General features: G+C 32.2%; 1 protein-coding gene across 1 annotated transcript; it reads right to left on the bottom strand.

The window, feature by feature from the left end:
• Nucleotides 1-1,658: 1,658 nt before the first annotated feature.
• Nucleotides 1,659-20,141, bottom strand: LOC148950499 (MD-2-related lipid-recognition protein-like). Its single transcript, XM_089091883.1, has 2 exons — nucleotides 20,003-20,141; nucleotides 1,659-1,816 (listed from the first exon to the last, which is right to left on the bottom strand). The coding sequence occupies exons 1-2, from the start codon at nucleotides 20,088-20,090 to the stop codon at nucleotides 1,659-1,661; spliced, it is 246 nt and encodes an 81-aa protein (XP_088948009.1). The 5' UTR covers nucleotides 20,091-20,141.
• Nucleotides 20,142-20,571: the final 430 nt, after the last annotated feature.

Genomic DNA, 20,571 nt, shown 5'->3' with positions numbered 1-20,571 from the left:
TTCAATTCTAAATTTTTCGGTGGAAGATAGAAAAAGTAATACCATACTTGTGAATATTTTCCCGGAAGATAAAAAGTTCTAGTTCAACTTAAAATTTTCTCAACGAAGTGAAGAAAAGTTCAAGTTCTCTTCTGAATTTTACCAAAGAACACACTTCATTTCTAATTTCACCAGAGAAAATAAAAATCTTCCAGTTCAGTTTTAAGTTCCCCAAAGAAATAATGAAATTTAAAGTTCAATTCTAAATTTTTCGGTGGAAGATAGAAAAAGTAATACTATGACTGTGATTGTTTTCCATGAAGATCAAAATTTTCACTTTATTTATAATTTTTCTTAAATTAAGTTCTGATTTTTCTCAAAGAGAGGAAAAATTTAAAGTTCTGTTACAAATTTTTCATAGAAGATATAAAAATTTATAAATTGATTGTGAATATTCAACATGAAGATAAGGGACTCCACTTTATTCTGAGTTTTCTCGAAGAAGTGCAAATTGTTCAAGTTCTCTTCTGAATTTTCTTAAAGAAGAGAAAAAGTTAACTCAATTCTGAATTTTACCAATGAAAATGAAAAAACCTTCCACCTCAGTTCTTAATTTCTCAAAGACATAAAAAATTCAAAGTTCAGTTCTAAATTTTTCTGTAGAAGATAGGAAAATTTATACTATGATTGTGATTATTTTCCAGTGAAGATAAAAAGTTTCACTTTAATTCTAATTTTCTTAAGTTTACTTTCCGATTTTTTGCAAAGAGATGAAAAATTTAAAGTTCTTTTCCAAATTTTTCATAGAAGATAGAAAAAGTTATACATTGATTTGAATATTCGACATGAAGATAAGGAGCATCACTTTAATTCTGAGTTTTCTCGAAGAAGTGCAAAATGTTCAAGTTCTCTTTTGAATTTTCTTTAAGAATTAAAAAAAGTTAGCTCAATTCTGAATTTTACCAATGAAAATGAAAAAGCCTCCACTTCATTTCTTAATTCCTCAACGACATAGAAAATTCAAAGTTCTCTTTTAATTTTTCCAAGAAAATAAAAAGGCTCCACTTCAGTTCTGGTTTTTTTCTCAAAGAGATGAAAAATTTAAAGTTCTATTTTAATTTTAAATTAAATTTTGGCTCCTTTATCTTATGGATTTACCCATCAAATTTTTAAATTAGAAACTGAGTGACTCGTTCTATTATTAAAGACAATCGTTCAAACTCCTTCATCTAACCTCCAAAACAATAGGTTAGGTTAAGTATAAATAAATATTAATAAATAAATAGAAACATTTCTACTTGTTTAAGTTAGGTTAGGTTAGGTTAACTTATCATGAGTGCTCATGATAAGTTAACCTAACCTTTTCGGCATGAGTATGGTTAGGTTAGGTTAGGCTAGATTAAGTTAGGTTAGATCAGGTTAGGTTAAGTTAGGTTAGGTTAGCCTACGGACGCTTCACTTAGGTTAGCTTAGGTTAGGTGAGAGACAGGCAAAAGTTAGGTGTTTGATTAGGTTAGGTTAGATTAAGTTAGGTTAGGTTAAGTTAGGTTAGGTTAGGTTAGGTTAGGCTAGGTTAGCCTACGTACGCGCGCGTACGTAGGCTAACCTAGCCTAACCTAACTTAGCCTAACCTAACTTAATCTAGTTATAAATTTATCTAGTATATATTTTATCTTAATCTAGTTATTAATTATTATAAATTTATTACTTTTGATATTGGGCGTAAAATCGAATTCAACGGTAACATTGTGTCCACGTTTTAAGACGCACGGCTTCCTCTTCTCTGCTTGTGGACACGGACTCACTCGAACTTCATTCAGTTTCACTGTGCCAAATGCTGAAATAAGAGCCAGGTTGAGAAGTTGACATAAATCACAAGGGATTTTTTTTTAGTAAGAAAGAAAATAGAGAAGAGAAAAGGTTTTATATATATATATATATATATATATATATATATATATATATATATATATATATATATATATATATATATATATATATATATATATATATATATATATATATATATATATATATATATATATATATATATATATATATATATATATATATATATATATATATATATATATATATATATATATATATATATATATATATATATATATATATATATATATATATATATATATATATATATATATATATATATATATATATATATATATATATATGTGTGTGTGTGTGTGTGTGTGTGTGTGTGTGTATATATATATATATATATATATATATATATATACATATATATATATATATATATATATATATATATATATATATATATATATATATATATATATATATATATATATATATATATATATATATATATATATATATATATATATCTCTCTCTCTCTCTCTCTCTCTCTCTCTCTCTCTCTCTCTCTCTCTCTCTCTCTCTCTCTCTCTCTCTCTCTCTCTCTCTCTCTCTCTCTCTCTCTCTCTCTCTCTCTCTCTCTCTCTCTCTCTCTCTCTCTCTCTCTCTCTCTCTCTCTCTCTCTCTCTCTCTCTCTCTCTCTCTCTCTCTCTCTCTCTCTCTCTCTCTCTCTCTCTCTCTCTCTCTCTCTCTCTCTCTCTCTCTCTCTCTCTCTCTCTCTCTCTCTCTCTCTCTCTCTCTCTCTCTCTCTCTCTCTCTCTCTCTCTCTCTCTCTCTCTCTCTCTCTCTCTCTCTCTCTCTCTCTCTCTCTCTCTCTCTCTCTCTCTCTCTCTCTCTCTCTCTCTCTCTCTCTCTCTCTCTCTCTCTCTTTTTATATATATATATATATATATATATATATATATATATATATATATATATATATATATATATATATATATATATAAATAAAAGAGTAAATGTGCATTCATCTGTTTTTTATCTGTACTCTTGGTTATTATAGCGTTTTTTATATTATGGGAAATAATGTTTCGAGCTTATCAAACAGTTCGTGGTAACGAACTGTAAGTGAGGAGCGACCCGGCTCAATAGTAACCGAAACTCTAAAAACTGGAATTTTGATACCCCCTAGATACATCTATAGAATCAGATTTTTATGCTGATTTCAAATATATAACTAGAACTTTATAGAAAATCATACCATTGGATTCAGCGCATCAGAAAACCCTACTGCGGAAGTTTCAAGCTCCTATCTGCAAAAATGTGGAATTTTGTATTTTTTGTCAGAAGAAAGATCACGGATGCGTGTTTTTTTTTCCCCCAGGGGTGATTGTATCGATCTAGTAGTCCTAAAATATCGTACAGGGCTCATTTTAACAGAAATAAAAATTTCTAGTGTCCTTTGTAAGTGACCAAAAAATTGGAGGGCAGCTTGGCCCCCTCCCACGCTCATTTTTTTCCCAAAGTCACCCAATCAGAATTTTGAGATAGCCATTTTGTTCAAAATAGTCGAAAAACTAATAAATATGTTTTTCAGGATGACTTAATCCCCCACAATTCCCGGGGGAAGGGCTGGAAATTATGAACTTTGCCCATTGTTTACAATGAGCCCTCTATGAAGTTTATACGAGCATCCCTTTCATAAGAACCATACAAGCCCTTAGGGCATAACTTAGAACGCCTTCCCCTGTGTCCTGGGGGGTTCTATTGACACCGGATTTTTTCTTATCCGACCTTTGAACTATTTTTAACAAGATGTCTATCTCAACATTTTCATCGGATGGGTTGGGGGATAGCTGCCTTCGGATCTCTTTTGACTATTAAAATTTGAGCTCGAACTTTCAATATTCAATCAAATGAGCCCTCTCTGAAGTTTATACCAGCATCTCTTTCACACGAACAATATATGCCCCAGAATATAACTTAGAACGCCTGCCCCCGGGCCCTGGGGGGTTGTGAGGACACCTGAGTTTTTGTTATCTGACTTTTGAAATTTTTTTAATTTAATGCCTATCTCAAAATTTTTCCTGGATGCGTTTGGGGAAAAGGGGTGTGGGGGGCTAGTTGCCCTCCAATATCTTTTGACTCGAAAAAACTTAACCAGAACTTTCAATTTCCAATCAAATGAGCCATCTCTGAATTTTTAACGAGCATACCTTTACTAAGAACCATATATTCGCCCAGGGCATAACTTACAACCCCTGCCCTCGGGCCCTGCGGGGCTGTGTAGACCCCTGAGTTTTCGTTATATGGTATTTGAACTATTTTTAAAAAAAGCTATCTCAAGGTTCTTATCGGATGGGTTTGAAGAAAATAGGGCGTGGATGGGGGGGGGGGGCTAGCTGCCCTCCAATCAATTTAGACTATTAAAAAGGGCACTAGCCCTTTGAATTTCTAAACGAATGAGCCTTTTTTAAAGTTTCTACGACAACGCCTGCTATAAAAACCTTATATGCCCCCAGGGCATAACTTAAAACCCTTGCCCTAAGGCATTTGGGGGAGTGTCCTCCTCAAAAACATATTTTCTATCTGGAAATCAACTAAGCTGAACAAAATGAATATCTCCAAATTTTGATTGGATGTGTTTGGGGAAATTATGGGCGTGGGGGGGGGGGCTAGTTTCTCTCCAATCGTTACCGACTATTAAAAAGGGCACTAGCCCTTTGAATTTCTAATCAAATGAGCCTGTTTTGAAGTTTCTACGACAACGCCTTCTATAAAAACCTTATACGCTCCCAGGGCATAACTTAAAACCCTTGCCCTGAGGGTTTTGGGGGAGTGTCCTCCTCAAAAACATATTTTCTATCTGGAAATCAACTACGCTGAACAAAATGGCCATCTCAAAATTTTGATTGGATGTGTTTGGGGGAATGATGAGCGTGCGGGGGGACTAGTTGCCCTCTAATCACTTTCGACTATTAAAAAGGGCACTAGAACTTTCGATTTCCAATCGAATGAGCCCCCTTTGAAGTTTCTACGACGACCCCTTCCATATGAAGTGCCTCTGCGAAAAAATAAATAAATAAATAATAAAACATTTAAGCCGTATGGCCTTTACTATAGGCAACGCTAGAGCATTGCCTCTGAAACCGAAGAATTACTTTTGATGGTTCGAAGACGATTGGCTACCTCCGTTGTTTTTTCACTCGATAGTATAGAACAACACAAGTTGACACTTTGCTATGGCACGATCTCTCTTAAAACTTTGGAAGGGCATCGGCCCTTTTAAATTCATTTCAAATAAATCCTCTTCTGATATTTAATAGTCTTCATTTCAATATGATCACACCTCGAAAAATAAATAAAAAATAATGAAACACTCGCCCGTTTTCAAATTTTTCGGAAAACCTCTAAAACCCATGCTCTTTCAAATAGGAACTGCAAATATTTGCAACAGGGCTTTTAAATATGTTGAATATGATGCTACAATTCTCACCAAGATACTCTTTCAAAGAAAATGACTCGTCCTTTTTCTTAGATTAACTAAAAAAAACAAGTCTTTTTTTACTGAAAGTAGAGAGCGACATTAAAACTTAAAACGAACAGAAATTATTTCGTATATGAAAGGGGCTGTCTCCTCCTCAACGCCTCGCTCTTTACGCTAAAGTTTTTTATTGTTATAAAAAATTAAGTTGTGAGACAGAGTCAAACTTTAGCGTAAAGAGCGAGGCGTTGAGGAGGAGACACTCCCTTTCATATACGGAATAATTTCTGTTCGTTTTAAGTTTTAATATCACTCCTTACTTTCAGTTAAAAAAAAACTTTTTTTTTTTAGTTAATTTATGAACGTTTTTGAATTAATACGGCTTTGAATTTGACTTACCGGGCATGAATAATTCAAGAAAAATTCGCATATTAATTATACTTCTTTTGGCTAATTGGCTTTCTCGAAATTTTGTTATGACGTAACTTACGAATTAGCTTACGTAACGAATTTTTTATATGCGTATGTTTTTATTACGTATATGAGGGAGTTCGCTCCCTAGTCAATACCTCGCTCTTTGCGCTTAAGTTCGAATTTTGTTCGAATCATAAACCTCTGAATCACAAAGGCAATTTAATTAGAGTAGATAGCTCTTTTGAAAGTACTAACAAAACTTTAGCGTAAAGAGCGAGATATTGACTAGGGGGCGAACCACCTCATATACGTAATAATTTCTGTTCATTTTAAGTTTTAATGTTGCTTCTTACTTTTAGTTGAAAAAAGATTTGTTTTATTATTTAATTTCTGATCGTTTTTTAAATAATGCTGGGAAATCTAGTGCCCCCTTCATAGAAATATTCTTTCCCCAAAGGAAATACCCTTCATGGAAAGATCCTCTCCTGTAACGCCTAATCTGACCCCGACCCCCACTAGAAAAAAAGTCCTCCTGAAAATGCCTGTATGCTTCCCAATAACCAATACTATATGTAAACAATGGGCAAAGTTTATAACTTGCAGCCCTTCCCCCAGGAACAGTGGGGGATTAAGTTAGATTGCTCAATTGCCAAAGATCAGTCTTTTTTGCAATCCTGTCGGAGTCAAGCGAAATTCAGGACGCCCTAACATAGGATGGGAAAAGGCTAAAAGGGAAAATACAAAGGAAGTTGGAGCGTCATTGAAGGGAGCTGCGAATGAACCTGTGAATTTAGTGGGGAAGGGGACAAGTTTGTGCTGCTTTGTTGACTTAAGGTTGTGTTGATCTTTGCTAAAATGTGTCCCAAAGAAACTCTAGTTTCACCTTTATTCATATTTTAAATAGCCTATTTGACCGAATCACTTCCTCAGTTTATGTGTAGTCGACGATTTTTTTTTTTGGAAGAGAGGATTGGGAAAAATTCAAAATGAAAAAAAAATACGCGAATCATCTGAAAAAATGTACGCAAATTGCATGTTTGCCTGTTTGATGATTGTAGACATACTCCGCAATAAAGATGTTCTTGACGATAGTAGGAAAGCCCTAATGACTCCGAGGGGGAGTCCATATATGGGCATAGAGTCCCTAGGGAGAGGGTTTTTTTCACTGAGAATGAAAAAACAGGATTTTTCTCACTTGAAAAAACAGGATTTTTCTCACATTCATTGATGTTTTATTGACGATTTTGACTTTTTGGTAATTTATTTGTTGTTTTTCATAAATGTCAACTGTACTTACTGTCTGTTTTCATGGTTTTTGTCAGTGAGAAAAATAATACAAAATTTTTCTCACTTTGATTGATGTTTATATGGCGGTTATGTGTACTGTTAATTAGAATTACGATTGTTCATGCTTGTTAACAATAATTTATGTCTGTTAAATGGTTTTTGTCAGTGATAATACAAAACAAGATTTTTCTCACTTTGACGTATTTTCAAGATTGAGTTATTTGTTGGTGTTGTTGGTCGACCAGTTGTACGCTTGGGGAGATGTATTGATCTAGGGGAACTAAATTTCCAAGGTCAATTTTTTTTCTTGGATGTCAACAAGAGTTCACATCAACAATTGCTGGATTATCGAGTCTAGCAGGGACAGGGTCAATTACAGCTCTTTCAAGATCAATTGATTCGTTGTTGTTCGTCCAGGAGAATTGTCTCCGGGTGAAGTTTATTAATGTCTGACGGATGATGTCAAGGTTGATTGATTGTTGGTGTTAGTCCAGGAGAATTGTCTCCGGGCGAAGTTTATTAATGTCTGACGGATGATGTCAAGGTTAATTGATTTGTTGCTGTTCGTCCAGAAGAATTGTCTCCTGGCGAAGTTTATTAATGTCTGACGGATGATGTCAAGGTCGATTGATTTGTTGGTGTTCATCCAGGAGAATTGTCTCCGGGCGAAGTTTTTTTTGTTAGAGTTCTAGTTTAGTTTAGTTTTAGTTAAGAGTTTAGAGTTTTTAGCTTAGAGTCTTAGCTTAGAGTTTTTATTGAAGTTCTAGTTTAGTTTAGTTTTAGTTAAGAGTTTAGAGTTTTATACTAGAGTCTTAGCTTAGGGTTTAAGTTAGAGTTGAAGTTTAGTTTAGTAATAGTTAAGAGTTTAGAGTTTTAACTTAGAGTCTTAGCTTAGAGTTTTTGTTAGAGTTCTAGTTTCGTTTGGTTTTAGTTAAGAGTTTATAGTTTTACCATACAGTCTTATCATAGGGTTGAAGTTCAGTTTATTTATAGTTAAGTTTTACTTAAGAGTTTAGAGTTTTACCTTACAGTCTTAGCTTAGAGTTGAAGTTCAGTTTAGTTATAGTTAGGAATTTAGAGGTTTTACCTTAGAGTCTCAGCATAGAGTTTAATTAGAGTTCTAGTTCAGTTTAGTTATAGTTAAGAGTTTAGAGTTTTAGCTTAGAGTCTCAGCATAGAGTTTAGTTAGAGTTCTAGTTTAGTTTAGTTATAGTTAAGAGTTTTAGTTTAGACTTAGAGTTTTAACTAGAGTTCTAGTTCAGTTTAGTTTAGAGTTTTTGCATAGAGTCTTAGCTTAGAGTTTTTGTTGAAGTTCTAGTTTAGTTTAGTTTTAGTTAAGAGTTTAGAGTTTTTGCTTACAGTCTTAGTTTAGAGTTTTAGTTACAGTTGAAGTTTAGTTTAGTTTTAGTTAAGAGTTTAGAGTTTTAGCTTAGAGTCTTAGCTTAGAGTTTTTGTTAGAGTTTTAGTTCAGTTCAGTTTTAGTTAACAGTTTAGAGTTTTTAGCTTAGAGTCTTAGCTTAGAGTTTTTGTTGAAGTTCTAGTTTAGTTTAGTTTTAGTTAAGAGTTTAGAGTTTTAGCCTAGATTCTTAGCTTAGAGTTTTAGTTAGAGTTGAAGTTTGGTATAGTAATAGTTACGAGTTTAGATATTTTGCTTAGAGTCTTGGCCTAGAATTTTTTTGATGGTTCTAGTTTAGTTTGGTTTTAGTTTAGCTGTTATACTTTTAACTTACAGTATTATCATAGAGTTTTAATTCAGGTTATTTATAGTTAAGAATTTAGAGTTTTAGCTTAGAGTCATATGTTAGAGTTTTAGTTAAAGTTATAGTTTAGTTTTAGTTAAGAGTTTCAGCCTAGAGTCTTAGCTTAGAGTTTTAGAAAGAGTTGAAGTTTAGTTTAGTAATAGTTAAGAGTTTAGAGTCTTAGCTTAGAGTTGAAGTTCAGTTTAGTTATAGCTCAGAGTTTAGAGTTTTTACCTTAGAGTCTTAGCTTAGAGTTTCTGTTAGAGTTCTAGTTTAGTTTAGTTTTAGTTAAGAGTTTATAATTTTAGCTTAGAGTCTCAGCATAGAGTTTAGTTAGAGTTCTAGTTTAGTTAGTCTTAGCTTAGAGTTTTAGTTAGAGTTCTAGTTTAGTTTAGTTTTAGTTAAGAGTTTAGAGTTTTACCTTAAAGTCTTAGCTTAGAGTTTTAGTTAGAGTTCTAGTTTAGTTTAGTTTTAGTTAAGAGTTTTGAGTTGTACCTTAAAGTCTTGGATTAGAGTTTTAGTTAGGGTTGAAGTTTCGTTTAGTTTAGTTATAGTTAAGAGTTTTAGCTTAGAGTCTTAGCTTAGAGTTTTGGTTAGAGTTATTGTTTAGTTTAGTTTTAGTTAAGAGTTTTAGCTTAGAGTTTTAGCCTAGAATCTTAGCTTAGAGATTTAGTTAGAGTTGAAGTATAGTCTAAACTAGCATAACCACAAAATTCCACAATATTACATAGAAATACAAAAACCATAGGTTAGATTAGGTTAGGTTAGAGGTTAGTTTTCTCAACTTTTAAGCTAGGTTAGATTAGGTTAGCTTATCATGAGCGCTCATGATAAACTAACCTAATCTAACCTAGCTTAAACGTGGACTCTAAGCTAGAAACTCTAAACTCTTAACTAAAACTAAACTAAACTAGAACTCTAACAAAACTCTAAGCTTAGAGTTTTTACCTTAGAGTCTTAGCTTAGAGTTTTTGTTAGAGTTCTAGTTTAGTTTAGTTTTAGTTAAGAGTTTAGAGTTTTAGCTTAGAGTGTCAGCATAAAGTTTAGTTAGAGTTCTAGTTTAGTTCATTTATAGTTAAGAATTTTAGCTTAGACTTAGAGTTTTAATTAGAGTTCTAGTTCAGTTTAGTGTTAGTCAAGAGTCTAGAGTTTTAGCATAGTTTTAGCTTAGAGTTTTTGTTAGAGTTCTAATTTAGTTTAGTTTTAGTTAAGATTTTAGAGTTTTTGCTTACAGTCTTAGCTTAGAGTTTTTGTTGAAGTTCTAGTTTAGTTTAGTTTTAGTTAAGAGTTTAGAGTTTTATTTTAGAGTCTTAGTTTAGAGTTTTAGTTAGAGTTGAAGTTTAGTTTAGTTTTAGTTAAGAGTTTAGAGTTTTAGCTTAGAGTCTTAGCTTAGAGTTTTTGTTAGAGTTCTAGTTCAGTTTAGTTTTAGTTAAGAGTTTAGAGCTTTTAGAATAGAGTCGTAGCTTAGATTTATTGTTGAAGTTCTAGTTTAGTTTAGTTTTAGTTAAGAGTCTTAGCCTAGAGTCTTAGCTTACAGTTTTAGTTAGAGTGGAAGTTTAGTTTAGTAATAGTTAAGAGTTTAGAGTTTTAGCTTAGAGTATTAGCTTAGAGTTTTTGTTAGAGTTCTAGTTTCGTTTTGTTTTAGTTAATAGTTTATATTTTTAACTTAAAGTATTATCTTAGATTTGAAGTTTAGTTTAGTTATAGTTAAGAATTTATAGTTTTAGCTTAGTTATAGCTTAGAGTTTTAGTTAAAGTTATAGTTTAGTTCAGTTTTAGTTAAGAGTTTAGAGTTTTAGCCTAGAGTCTTAGCTTAGAGTTTTAGTTAGAGTTGAAGTTTAGTTTAGTAATAGTTAAGAGTTTAGAGTTTTAGCTTAGAGTCTTAGCTTAGAGTTTTTGTTAGAGTTCTAGTTTCGTTTGGTTCTAGTTAAGAGATTAGAGTTTTACCTTACAGTCTTAGCTTAGAGTTGAAGTTTAGGTTAGTTATAGTTAGGAATTTAGAGTTTTAGCTTATAGTCATAGCTTAGAGTTTTAGTTAAAGTTATAGTTTAGTTAAGTTTTAGTTAAGAATTTAGAGTTTTACCTTACATTCTTAGATTAGAGTTGAAGTTCAGTTTAGTTATAGTTAAGAGTTTAGATTTTTTACATTAGAGTCTTGGCTTAGAGTTTTTTTTAGAGTTATAGTTTAGTTTAGTTTTAGTTAAGAGTTTAGATTTTTAGCATAGAGTTTTAGCTTAGAGTTTTTGTTAGAGTTCTAGTTTAGTTTAGTTTTAGTTAAGAGTTTAGAATTTTAGCTTAGAGTCTTAGTTTAGAGTTTTTGTTGAAGTTCTAGTTTAGTTTTAGTTAAGAGTTTAGAGATTTAGCTTAGAGTCTTAGCTTAGAGTTTTTGTTACAGTTCTAGTTTAGTTTAGTTATAGTTAAGAGTTTGGAGTTTTACCTTAGAGACTTAGCTTAGAGTTTTAGTTTAGTTTATTTTATTTAAGAGTTTAGAGTTTTCTAGCTTAGAGTCATAACTTAGAGTTTTTGTTAGAGTTCTAGTTTAGTTTAGTTTTAATTAAGAGTTTAGAGTTTTTAGCTTAGAGTCTTAGCTTAGAGTTTTAGTTAGAGTTCTAGTTTCGTTTGGTTTTAGTTATAAGTTTAGAGTTTTACCATAGAGTCTTAGCTTAACCACAGCATAACACAGCTTAACACTAGCATAACCACAAAATTCCACAATATTACCTAGAAATACCAAAACCATAGGTTAGATTAGGTTAGAGGTTAGGTTTCTCCACGTTTAAGTTAGGTTAGATTAGGTTAGCTTATCATGAGCGCTCATTATAAGCTAACCTAATATAACCTAACTTAAACGTGGAGAAACCTAACCTCTAACCTATCCTAACCAAATCTAACCTATGGTTTTGGTATTTCTATGTAATATTGTGGAATTTTGTGGTTATGCTAGTTTAGACTAAACTTCAACTCTAACTAAATCTCTAAGCTAAGATTCTAGGCTAAAACTCTAAGCTAAAACTCTTAACTAAAACTAAACTAAACAATAACTCTAACCAAAACTCTAAGCTAAGACTCTAACCTAAAACTATAAACTCTTAACTATAACTAAACTAAACGAAACTTCAACCCTAACTGAAACTCTAAGCTAGGACTTTAATTTAAAACTCAAAACTCTCAACTAAAACTAAACTAAACTAGAACTCTAACTAAAACTCTAAGCTAAGACTTTAAGGTAAAACTCTAAACTCTTAACTAAAACTAAACTAAACTAGAACTCTAACTAAAACTCTAAGCTAAGACCAACTAAACTAGAACTCTAACTAAACTCTATGCTGAGACTCTAAGCTAAAACTCTAAACTCTTAACTAAAACTAAACTAAACTAGAACTCTAACAAAAACTCTAAGCTAAGACTCTAAGGTAAAAACTCTAAACTCTTAACTATAACTAAACTGAACTTCAACTCTAAGCTAAGACTGTAAGGTAAAACTCTAAACTCTTAACTAAAACTTAACTAAAGTATAACTTTAACTAAAACTCTAAGCTATGACTCTAAGCTAAAACTCTAAATTCTTAACTATAACTAACCTAAACTACAAATCTAAGATAAGAATGTAAGTTAAAAATCTAAACTCTTAACTAAAACCAAACGAAACTAGAACTCTAACAAAAACTCTAAGCTAAGACTCTAAACTATAACTCTAAACTCTTAACTATTACTAAACTAAACTTCAACTCTAACTAAAACCCTAAGCTAAGACTCTAGGCTAAAACTCTAAACTCTAAACTAAAACTAAACTAAACTAGAACTTCAACAAAAACTCTAAGCTAAGACTCTAAGCTAAAAACTCTAAACTCTTAACTAAAACTAAACTGAACTCGAACTCTAACAAAACTCTAACCTAAGACTCTAAGCTAAAACTCTAAACTCTTAACTAAAACTAAACTAACCTTCAACTCTAAATAAAACTCTAAGCTAAGACTCTGAGCTAAAGATCTAAATTCTTAACTAAAACTAAACTAAACTAGAACTTCAACAAAAACTCTAAGCTAAGACTGTAAACAAAAACTCTAAACTCTTAACTAAAACTAAACTAAACTAGAACTCTAACAAAAACTCTAAGCTAAAACTCTATGCTAAAACTCTACAATCTTAACTAAAACTAAACTTAACTAGAAATTTAATTAATACTCTAAGTCTAAGCTAAAACTCTTAACTATAACTAAACTAAACTAGAACTCTAACTAAACTCTATGCTGAGACTCTAAGCTAAAATTCAAAACTCTTAACTAAAACTAAACTAGAACTCTAAAAAAAACTCTAAGCTAAGACTCTAAGGTAAAAACTCTAAACTCTTAACTATAACAAAACTGAACTTCAACTCTAAGCTAAGACTGTAAGGTAAAACTCTAAACTCTTAACTAAAACTTAACTAAACTATAACTTTAACTAAAACTCTAAGCTATGACTCTAAGCTAAAACTCTAAACTCTTAACTATAACTAAACTGAACTTCAACTCTAATATAATACTCTTGGCAAAAACTCTAAACTCTTAAATAAAACCAAACTAAACTAGAACTCTAACTAAAGGACTATTTTAGGAATCTAAACTAAAGCTCCAAACTGTTAACTATAACTAGAGAAAACTTCAACTATAGTAAAAGCTTTAAGCTAAGACTCTAAGCTACAAGTCTAAACTCTTAACTAGAAATAAACTAAACTAGAACTTCAAAAAAAATTCTAAGCTAAGACTCTAAGCTAAAACTCTAAACTCTTAACTAAAACTAAACTGAACTAGAACTCTAGTTAAAACTCTAAGTCTAAGCTAAAACTCTTATCTATAACTAAACTAAACTAGAACTCTAACTAAACTCTAGGCTGAGACTCTAAGCTAAAACTCTAAACTCTTAACTAAAACTAAACTAAACTAGAACTCTAAGAAAACTCTATGCTGAGACTCTAAGGTAAAAACTCTAAACTCTTAACTATAACTAAACTGAACTTCAACTCTAAGCTAAGACTGTAAGTTAAAACTCTAAACTCTTAAGTAAAACTTAACTATAACTAAACTGAACTTCAACTCTAAGCTAAGACTTTAAGGTAAAACTATTAAATCTTAACTAAAACCAAACGAATAAATAAGCCTACCTAATTCTCTAGGGTAAGACTCTAATCTAAAACTCTCAACTCTGAACTATAACTAAACTAATATAACCATATAACTTTGTATCTCGTATAGGCAAATAGGCTCAGACATTAAAAAATTAAATATAAATAGCATAGAAATAGAAAGTCAATAAAAACTCTAAGTTAAGACTCTAATATAAAAACTCTAAACTCTTAACTAAAACTAAACTATACTAGAACTATAACAAAAAAAACTTCGCCCGGAGACAATTCTCCTGGATTAACACCAACAAATCAATCGACCTTTACATCATCCATCAGACATTAATAAACTTCGCCAGGGGACAATTCTTCTAGTTTAACATCAACAAATCAATTGACTTTGACATCATCCGTCAGACATTAATAAACTTCGCCCGGAGACAATTCTCCTGGACGAACACCAACAATCAATCAACCTTGACATCATCCGTCAGACATTAATAAACTTCGCCCGGAGACAATTCTCCTAGACGAACAACAAAAAATCAATTGATCTTGAAAGAGCTGTAATTGACCCTGTCCCCGCTAGACTCGATAATCCAGCAATTGTTGATGTGAACTCTTGTTGACATCCAAGAAAAAAAATTGACCTTGGAAATTTAGTTCCCCTAGATCAATACATGCCCCTTAGCGTAAACCTGGACGAACAACAACAACAATAGATCAATTGATCTTGAAAATACATCAAAGTGAGAAAAATCCTGTTTTTTATTCTCAGTGACAAAAACCATTAAACAGACATAAAATGCTGTTGACATCCATGAAAAATAACCAATAAATTGACCAATACTCATAACCATCCATGAAACATCAATCAAAGTGATAAAAATCCTGTTTTTTAATTCTCAGTGACAAAAACCATAAAAACAGACATAAATTGCAGTTGACATCCATGAAAAACAACAAATAAATTGACTAACACTCATAACCGTCCAAGAAACATCCATAAAAGTGAGAAAAATCCAGTTTTTTCAAGTGAAAAAAATCATATTTTTTCATTCTCAGTGACAAAAACCATCTCCCTAGGGACTCTATGCCCATATATGGAGTCCCCCTCGGAGTCATTAGGGCTTTCCCTACTGATGATTGACAAAGTTTTTTATTTACATGGAAGTTTAGACTTTACAGTATTGTCTTTGAATAACGTCCTTAGAAAAAAGTTTTATTTACTTGCTTGTTCGCCTGATTCTTAAATACTATAAGAAAAACATTTGTAGCTGTACACAAATCTCATAATTTTTTAGATTTGAGGTTTGTCAACACCGTAATTTTATTACCCTTTTACCCATAAAATTCAAATAATACATTCAAATTCGACATAAATTTAGAGAACTATTAAACCTAAATGAGACTGAAACACAAAAATAAGCGTTTAATCACATACATTGGACGTTAAAGGTTAAAAAAGGCAGACACTATCCCAACGAGAGGATCTATTTTAAGCTTTACTCTTAATGCTAATGTATCATCCAACTTTTACTAAAAACTCAGTAGATCATCATAGATTCTTCAAGTTGTTTTTTCTAAAGTAGCTTATCTAAAAGATGAATGTTTGAAATTTGTCAATGATTATAATATGCAAGAAAAGGATTTGTAGGTAGACTTAATAGTATTTAACATCACAAGGACAGAGTTGAAACCTGGTGAAAAAAATCACTAGATTCTTGAAAAATCACTAGATTATTGACTAGAAATAGCTAGAATTAAAATACTCTTTATTATTTTAATTAATAGTTGTTTTGTTTCTTTACCATGCTCTATAAAATCGAACCTATAAGAAGGGGGTAAAATTACCCCCCCCCTAGATGTGGAAAAATACTTTTAAATTGATGCTTTATTGTTTCTCAAGCGAAAATTCCCCTTAGAAATTTTGAAAAATGCCCTTTCACATTTTCATGCAGAGAATAGAACACAATCCTTGCTTCATCCCTGTACTGTATTTTCCAGAATTGGCACCCTTGGCTTATACCCCGATCACTGAAAATTGGTTGTCGGTGATCTAATCGAAATATTTTAATTTTAATTTTTGTTTCCTTGTCGATTCAAAGCCCCAGTTTTTCCCCAAAAATATAGAAACTATTTTCTTGTTACTCTAGCCGAGCTCGTACAATAATTGGAACACCAATGACAAATTTGAAAATGACCTTTATATATTTTCATGGAAAAAATTTGTCCCACTCTTTACAAATAAAACAGTTCGCCGTAACGAACAGTAAGTAAACAGCAACCCGGGTCAATAGTAATAGAAACTCTAAAAAACGGAATTTTGATACCAATAGATCAATCAAAAGAATTATATTTTTTTTGCTGATTTCAAATATATAAATTTCATCAAGTTTAGTCTTACCCATTAAAAGTAACGCGCTTGAGAATATTTGCCTTATTTTCAAAAAAAAGGGAGAAACACCCCCTAAAGGTCATAGAACTCTAATTAAAATCACACTATCAGATTCAGCGTATTAGAGAACCCTACTGTAGAAGTTTCAAGCTCCTATCTGCAAACATGTGGAATTTTTTTTGGCCAGAAGAAAGATCATGGATGTGTGTTTATTTTATTTTTTTTTCCATGGGTGATCGCATCAACCCAGTGGTCCTAGAATATTGCGGGAGGGCTCACTCGAACGGAAACTAAAAGTTCTAGTGTCCTTTTTAAGTGAACAAAAAATGGAGAGCAGCTAGGCCCCCTCCAACGCTTATTGTTTTCCCAAAGACCCCCGATCAAAATTTTGAGACAGCATTTTTATTAAGCATGGTCGAAAAATACAATAGCTATGTCTTTGAGAATGACTTAATCCCCCACAGTCTCCGGGGGAAGGTCTGCAAGTTATGAACTTTGCCCAATGTTTACATATAGTATTGGTTATTGGGAAGTATACAGAAGTTTTCAGGGGGATTTTTTCTGGTAGTTGGGGGGGAGAGGGTTACGTTGGAGGATATTTCCATGGATGAAGCTTTCTTGGGGGAAGGGACATTGATATGAAGGGGCCCCGGATTTCCCAGCATTATTTAAAAAACGATCAGAAATCGTTTATAAAAAATAACCTTTTTTGATTATAGCCAGTGTGGTCTAAGAATATATTTATATTAAAAAACATGTTTTTCAACTGAAAGTAAGGAGCAACATCAAAACTTAAAATGAACAGAAACTATTACGTATATGATTGAGTTCGCCGCCTAGTCATTACCTAGCTCTTTACGCAAAACTTTTTTTTTGTACTTTCATCAGAGCAATTTATTCGAATTAACTGCCTTTATGATTATGGGGTCAGCCTTAAAGAATTGGAACAAAATTTGAACTTTAGCGTAAAGACCGAGGTATTGACTAGGAGGGCGAACCCCCTAATGTACGTAATAAAAATATACGAATATAGAAGTTCGTTTCGTTACGTAAGTTAATTCGCAAGTTACGTCAGATCAAAATTTCGAGAAAGCCATTTAGCCAAAAAAAAATTAAAATTAATATGCAAATTTTGTTTTAATTATTCATGTACGGTGAGCCAAAATCAAGCCTGCATTAAGTCAAAAATGTTCAGGAATTAAATAAAACAAAACAAGTTTTTTTTAACTGAAAGTAAGTAGCGACATTAAAACTTAAAAAGAATAGAAATTATTCTGTATATGAAAGTGGCTGTCCCCTCCTCAACGCCTCGCTCTTTGCGCTAAAGTTTGACCCTGTCTCGCAACTTCATTTTTTAAAATAATAAAAAACTTTAGTGTAAAGAGCGAGGCGTTGAGGAGGCGACAGCCCCTTTCATATACAGAATAATTTCTGTTCGTTTTAAGTTTTAATGTCGCTCCTCATTTTCAACTAAAAAAACTTGTTTTTTTAGATTTAATTTCAATAAGCATTGGTCTTATTGTTCTTTAATAAAAAAAAGAGGTACTTGTTAATTATACGTAACACACCCAAGAAATATAGTTATGTTACTTATAATGAAATATACCAAAATATGATGTAAATATAATACTTTTTTTTCATATAATAATATAATTTGGGCTATATATTTGTACACTAGGGGGGCGTGGGGCAAAGTAACCTAACCTTACCCCCCATCCCTTATGTCCAAAAATATAGCTCAAATTATACAAGTCCAATGCATTCTGTCACCCGTTAATTTTTTTGTGGCTATGAAACTGGTTTTCATAGCAACTTATCCTTATTATCTCTATCAAATTGCCTTAGCATACAATCATCCCAGACCTATCCGCAGGGGCTGCGTGAGGTATGTTAAATCTAAAGGAATAGTTTTGGAACCTTTCAACAATGGTAAAATAGCTATCTCAAACTTTTGACCGAATAATTTTTTTTGGAAAAAAGGGACATGGGAGGAACTTTTGGCCGTCTGAACTTTTTGGTCAAATAAAAGGAACACTAGAAATGCTAATGCCCTTTCAAACTAGCCCTCTCTCGAAGTTCTAGTGCCGTTGGTTCGATACGATCACCCCTGGAAAATATAAATAACAGCATCCGTGATTTTTCATCTGACAAAAAATACTAAATTCAATACTTTTGCAGATAGGGGCTTGAAACCTCTGCAGTAGGGTTCTCTGATTCGCCAAATCTAATAGTTTGATTGTAATGGAAATTCTTTGACTTTTAGTTGGTGTTTCTTCCCTCTTTCAAAAATCGGGCAAATTTTCGCAGTTTCGTAGCCTTTATGGCTAAAACTAAGCCTTATGAATCTTATATATTTGGAATCAACATAATAAGCCGATGATATATCGATTGATATGAAAATTCCGTTTCTTAAAGCTTCGGTTACTATTGAGCCGTATCGCTCCATTCTTACAGTTCATTACCACAAAATGTTTGATATTTTAGCACATAAATCCAAAAACTTAAAGAATAGGACGTTATCCGCACTTATTAGGTGTTTCAATTACAAATAAGAGAATTTGGAGAGTTATTAGAGTTTCGATTAGATATTAGAAGTAAAGATTAAAACCACTAGACCATTGCCAGAGTAGATATATATTACAAATCCTATTATAAAAAGCACTAGGTCCTATTTTCTTTTTCAATGATTTCTTTTTTCATTTAGAAAATTATATTTAATGTCTACCTTCTTATTTTTCAATGACTTCATTTCTGTTCTATTGCTAAAAAAAAAAACCCATAAATATGAAGACAAAAATTCGACCTGAGCGAATGTTATGAAATAGATAGTATCTGATATGTTGGGAAAACGGAAGCTTCAAAGCCGGTATATTTGCATAAATGCTAATCTAGAACATATTAAAAACTGCAGTGAATCACTCTTTTGTGTTTTTTTTTATGTTAATTAGCTTCATGTATGAGTTATTCGATTGACTCATGAATATACACGCTATATCCTGAAAAAATCACCAGATTTAAGAAAAAATCCCTAGTTTTAGAACAAAAATCACTAGCTAGATGAAAATCGCTAGCAAACATAAAAAAAACTAGAAATAGTGATGAATCACTAGGGATGGCAACTCTGCACAAGAACCCGGTATATATATAAAACTTTTTATTGGCTGAAAGTTCTTATCGAGTTTAATGGAAACTGTATGCGCGTAAAGAATGTAAAAATGGAGGCACTAAAGGTCCATCCATATAAAAGGGCTACTTAGGTGTTCCGCAACGCAATATAAATTCTAAAATTTAATGAAAGAAGAGTGGCGGTCAACGATATATTCTACTTGGGTGATGCTATGGAGAAGGTCAAAATAAGGCCCAAAGCTTCTCAAATTACGTAGAAAACAAAGGAAAAAGTACATTATGACAGGATGACAATGAAATCTTTCAACGATTTTAGACCCATCTTTCCTAAAACAATTTTGGCTCCTTGAACATTTCATGTAGCAATTTTAATTGTTTTTCTGATTCCGTTCAATATGAGTTCTTTGACCCTCCTGAATACATAAATTTACACAAAAAGATTCATTATTCTCCGCGAAGAATCAAAAAGAAGAAGAAAAAAAGACAACACAACAAAAAGAAAGAAGCGGAACAGAAAAACTTATTAATATGTTCTTAATTCACTCCCGAAGTGCTAGCTTTTCATTATTTAACTATCTTGAAAAAAAAACTTTTCTCCTTCTAGAGTAATATGGCGTTTTCAAATACTTACATTTGGATTTTCCACAGGGCTTATACAGCTTAGTGACCTCACAGTAAGCGGCAGTACATATCAAGAAGAGGACTAGTGCCTTTAACATATTTCGATATACCTTCCACTGCGACGCAGATGCAACTGTTGTAACGTCTCTTAGAATAAAATGGCCCAGAAACCTATGGCTTGGGGCATATTAATCTTGTTTAAGTTGATAGGGATGACGTAAAATGTCTGTTTCTGGAACAATATGTTCTCCCCAGCATAATAATACATTCTACATAAATTGTTTAAACTGTCACCGGTTTTCCATTTGGAGAATTGAATTTCCTGTCGGTTTGAAAGTTTGGGCAACAGATAGCATTTCTCAAATTATAAATTCATGATCTTTTAACATTAAAGAAGAGAAATACTCTGTATTTTCATAGAAATACCGAGAAGAACTGTTTTAACAACTTTAGAGACAAGCCGTTCCAACATGAAGTAAAAGTAATTAATGAGAATGTACTGGGAGATGGGTCTAGGCGTATTCTCCCCAGAAAATTTCCCCGGCGTATTTCCCCAGGAATACGCCGGGAAATTTCCCC

This window comes from Artemia sp. Qi Xiang Cuo, chromosome 7 (assembly GCF_049724085.1).
Source record: "Artemia sp. Qi Xiang Cuo chromosome 7, ASM4972408v1, whole genome shotgun sequence".
Lineage (NCBI taxonomy): Eukaryota > Metazoa > Arthropoda > Branchiopoda > Anostraca > Artemiidae > Artemia > Artemia sp. Qi Xiang Cuo.
This window is presented reverse-complemented; position numbering and strand designations above follow the sequence as displayed.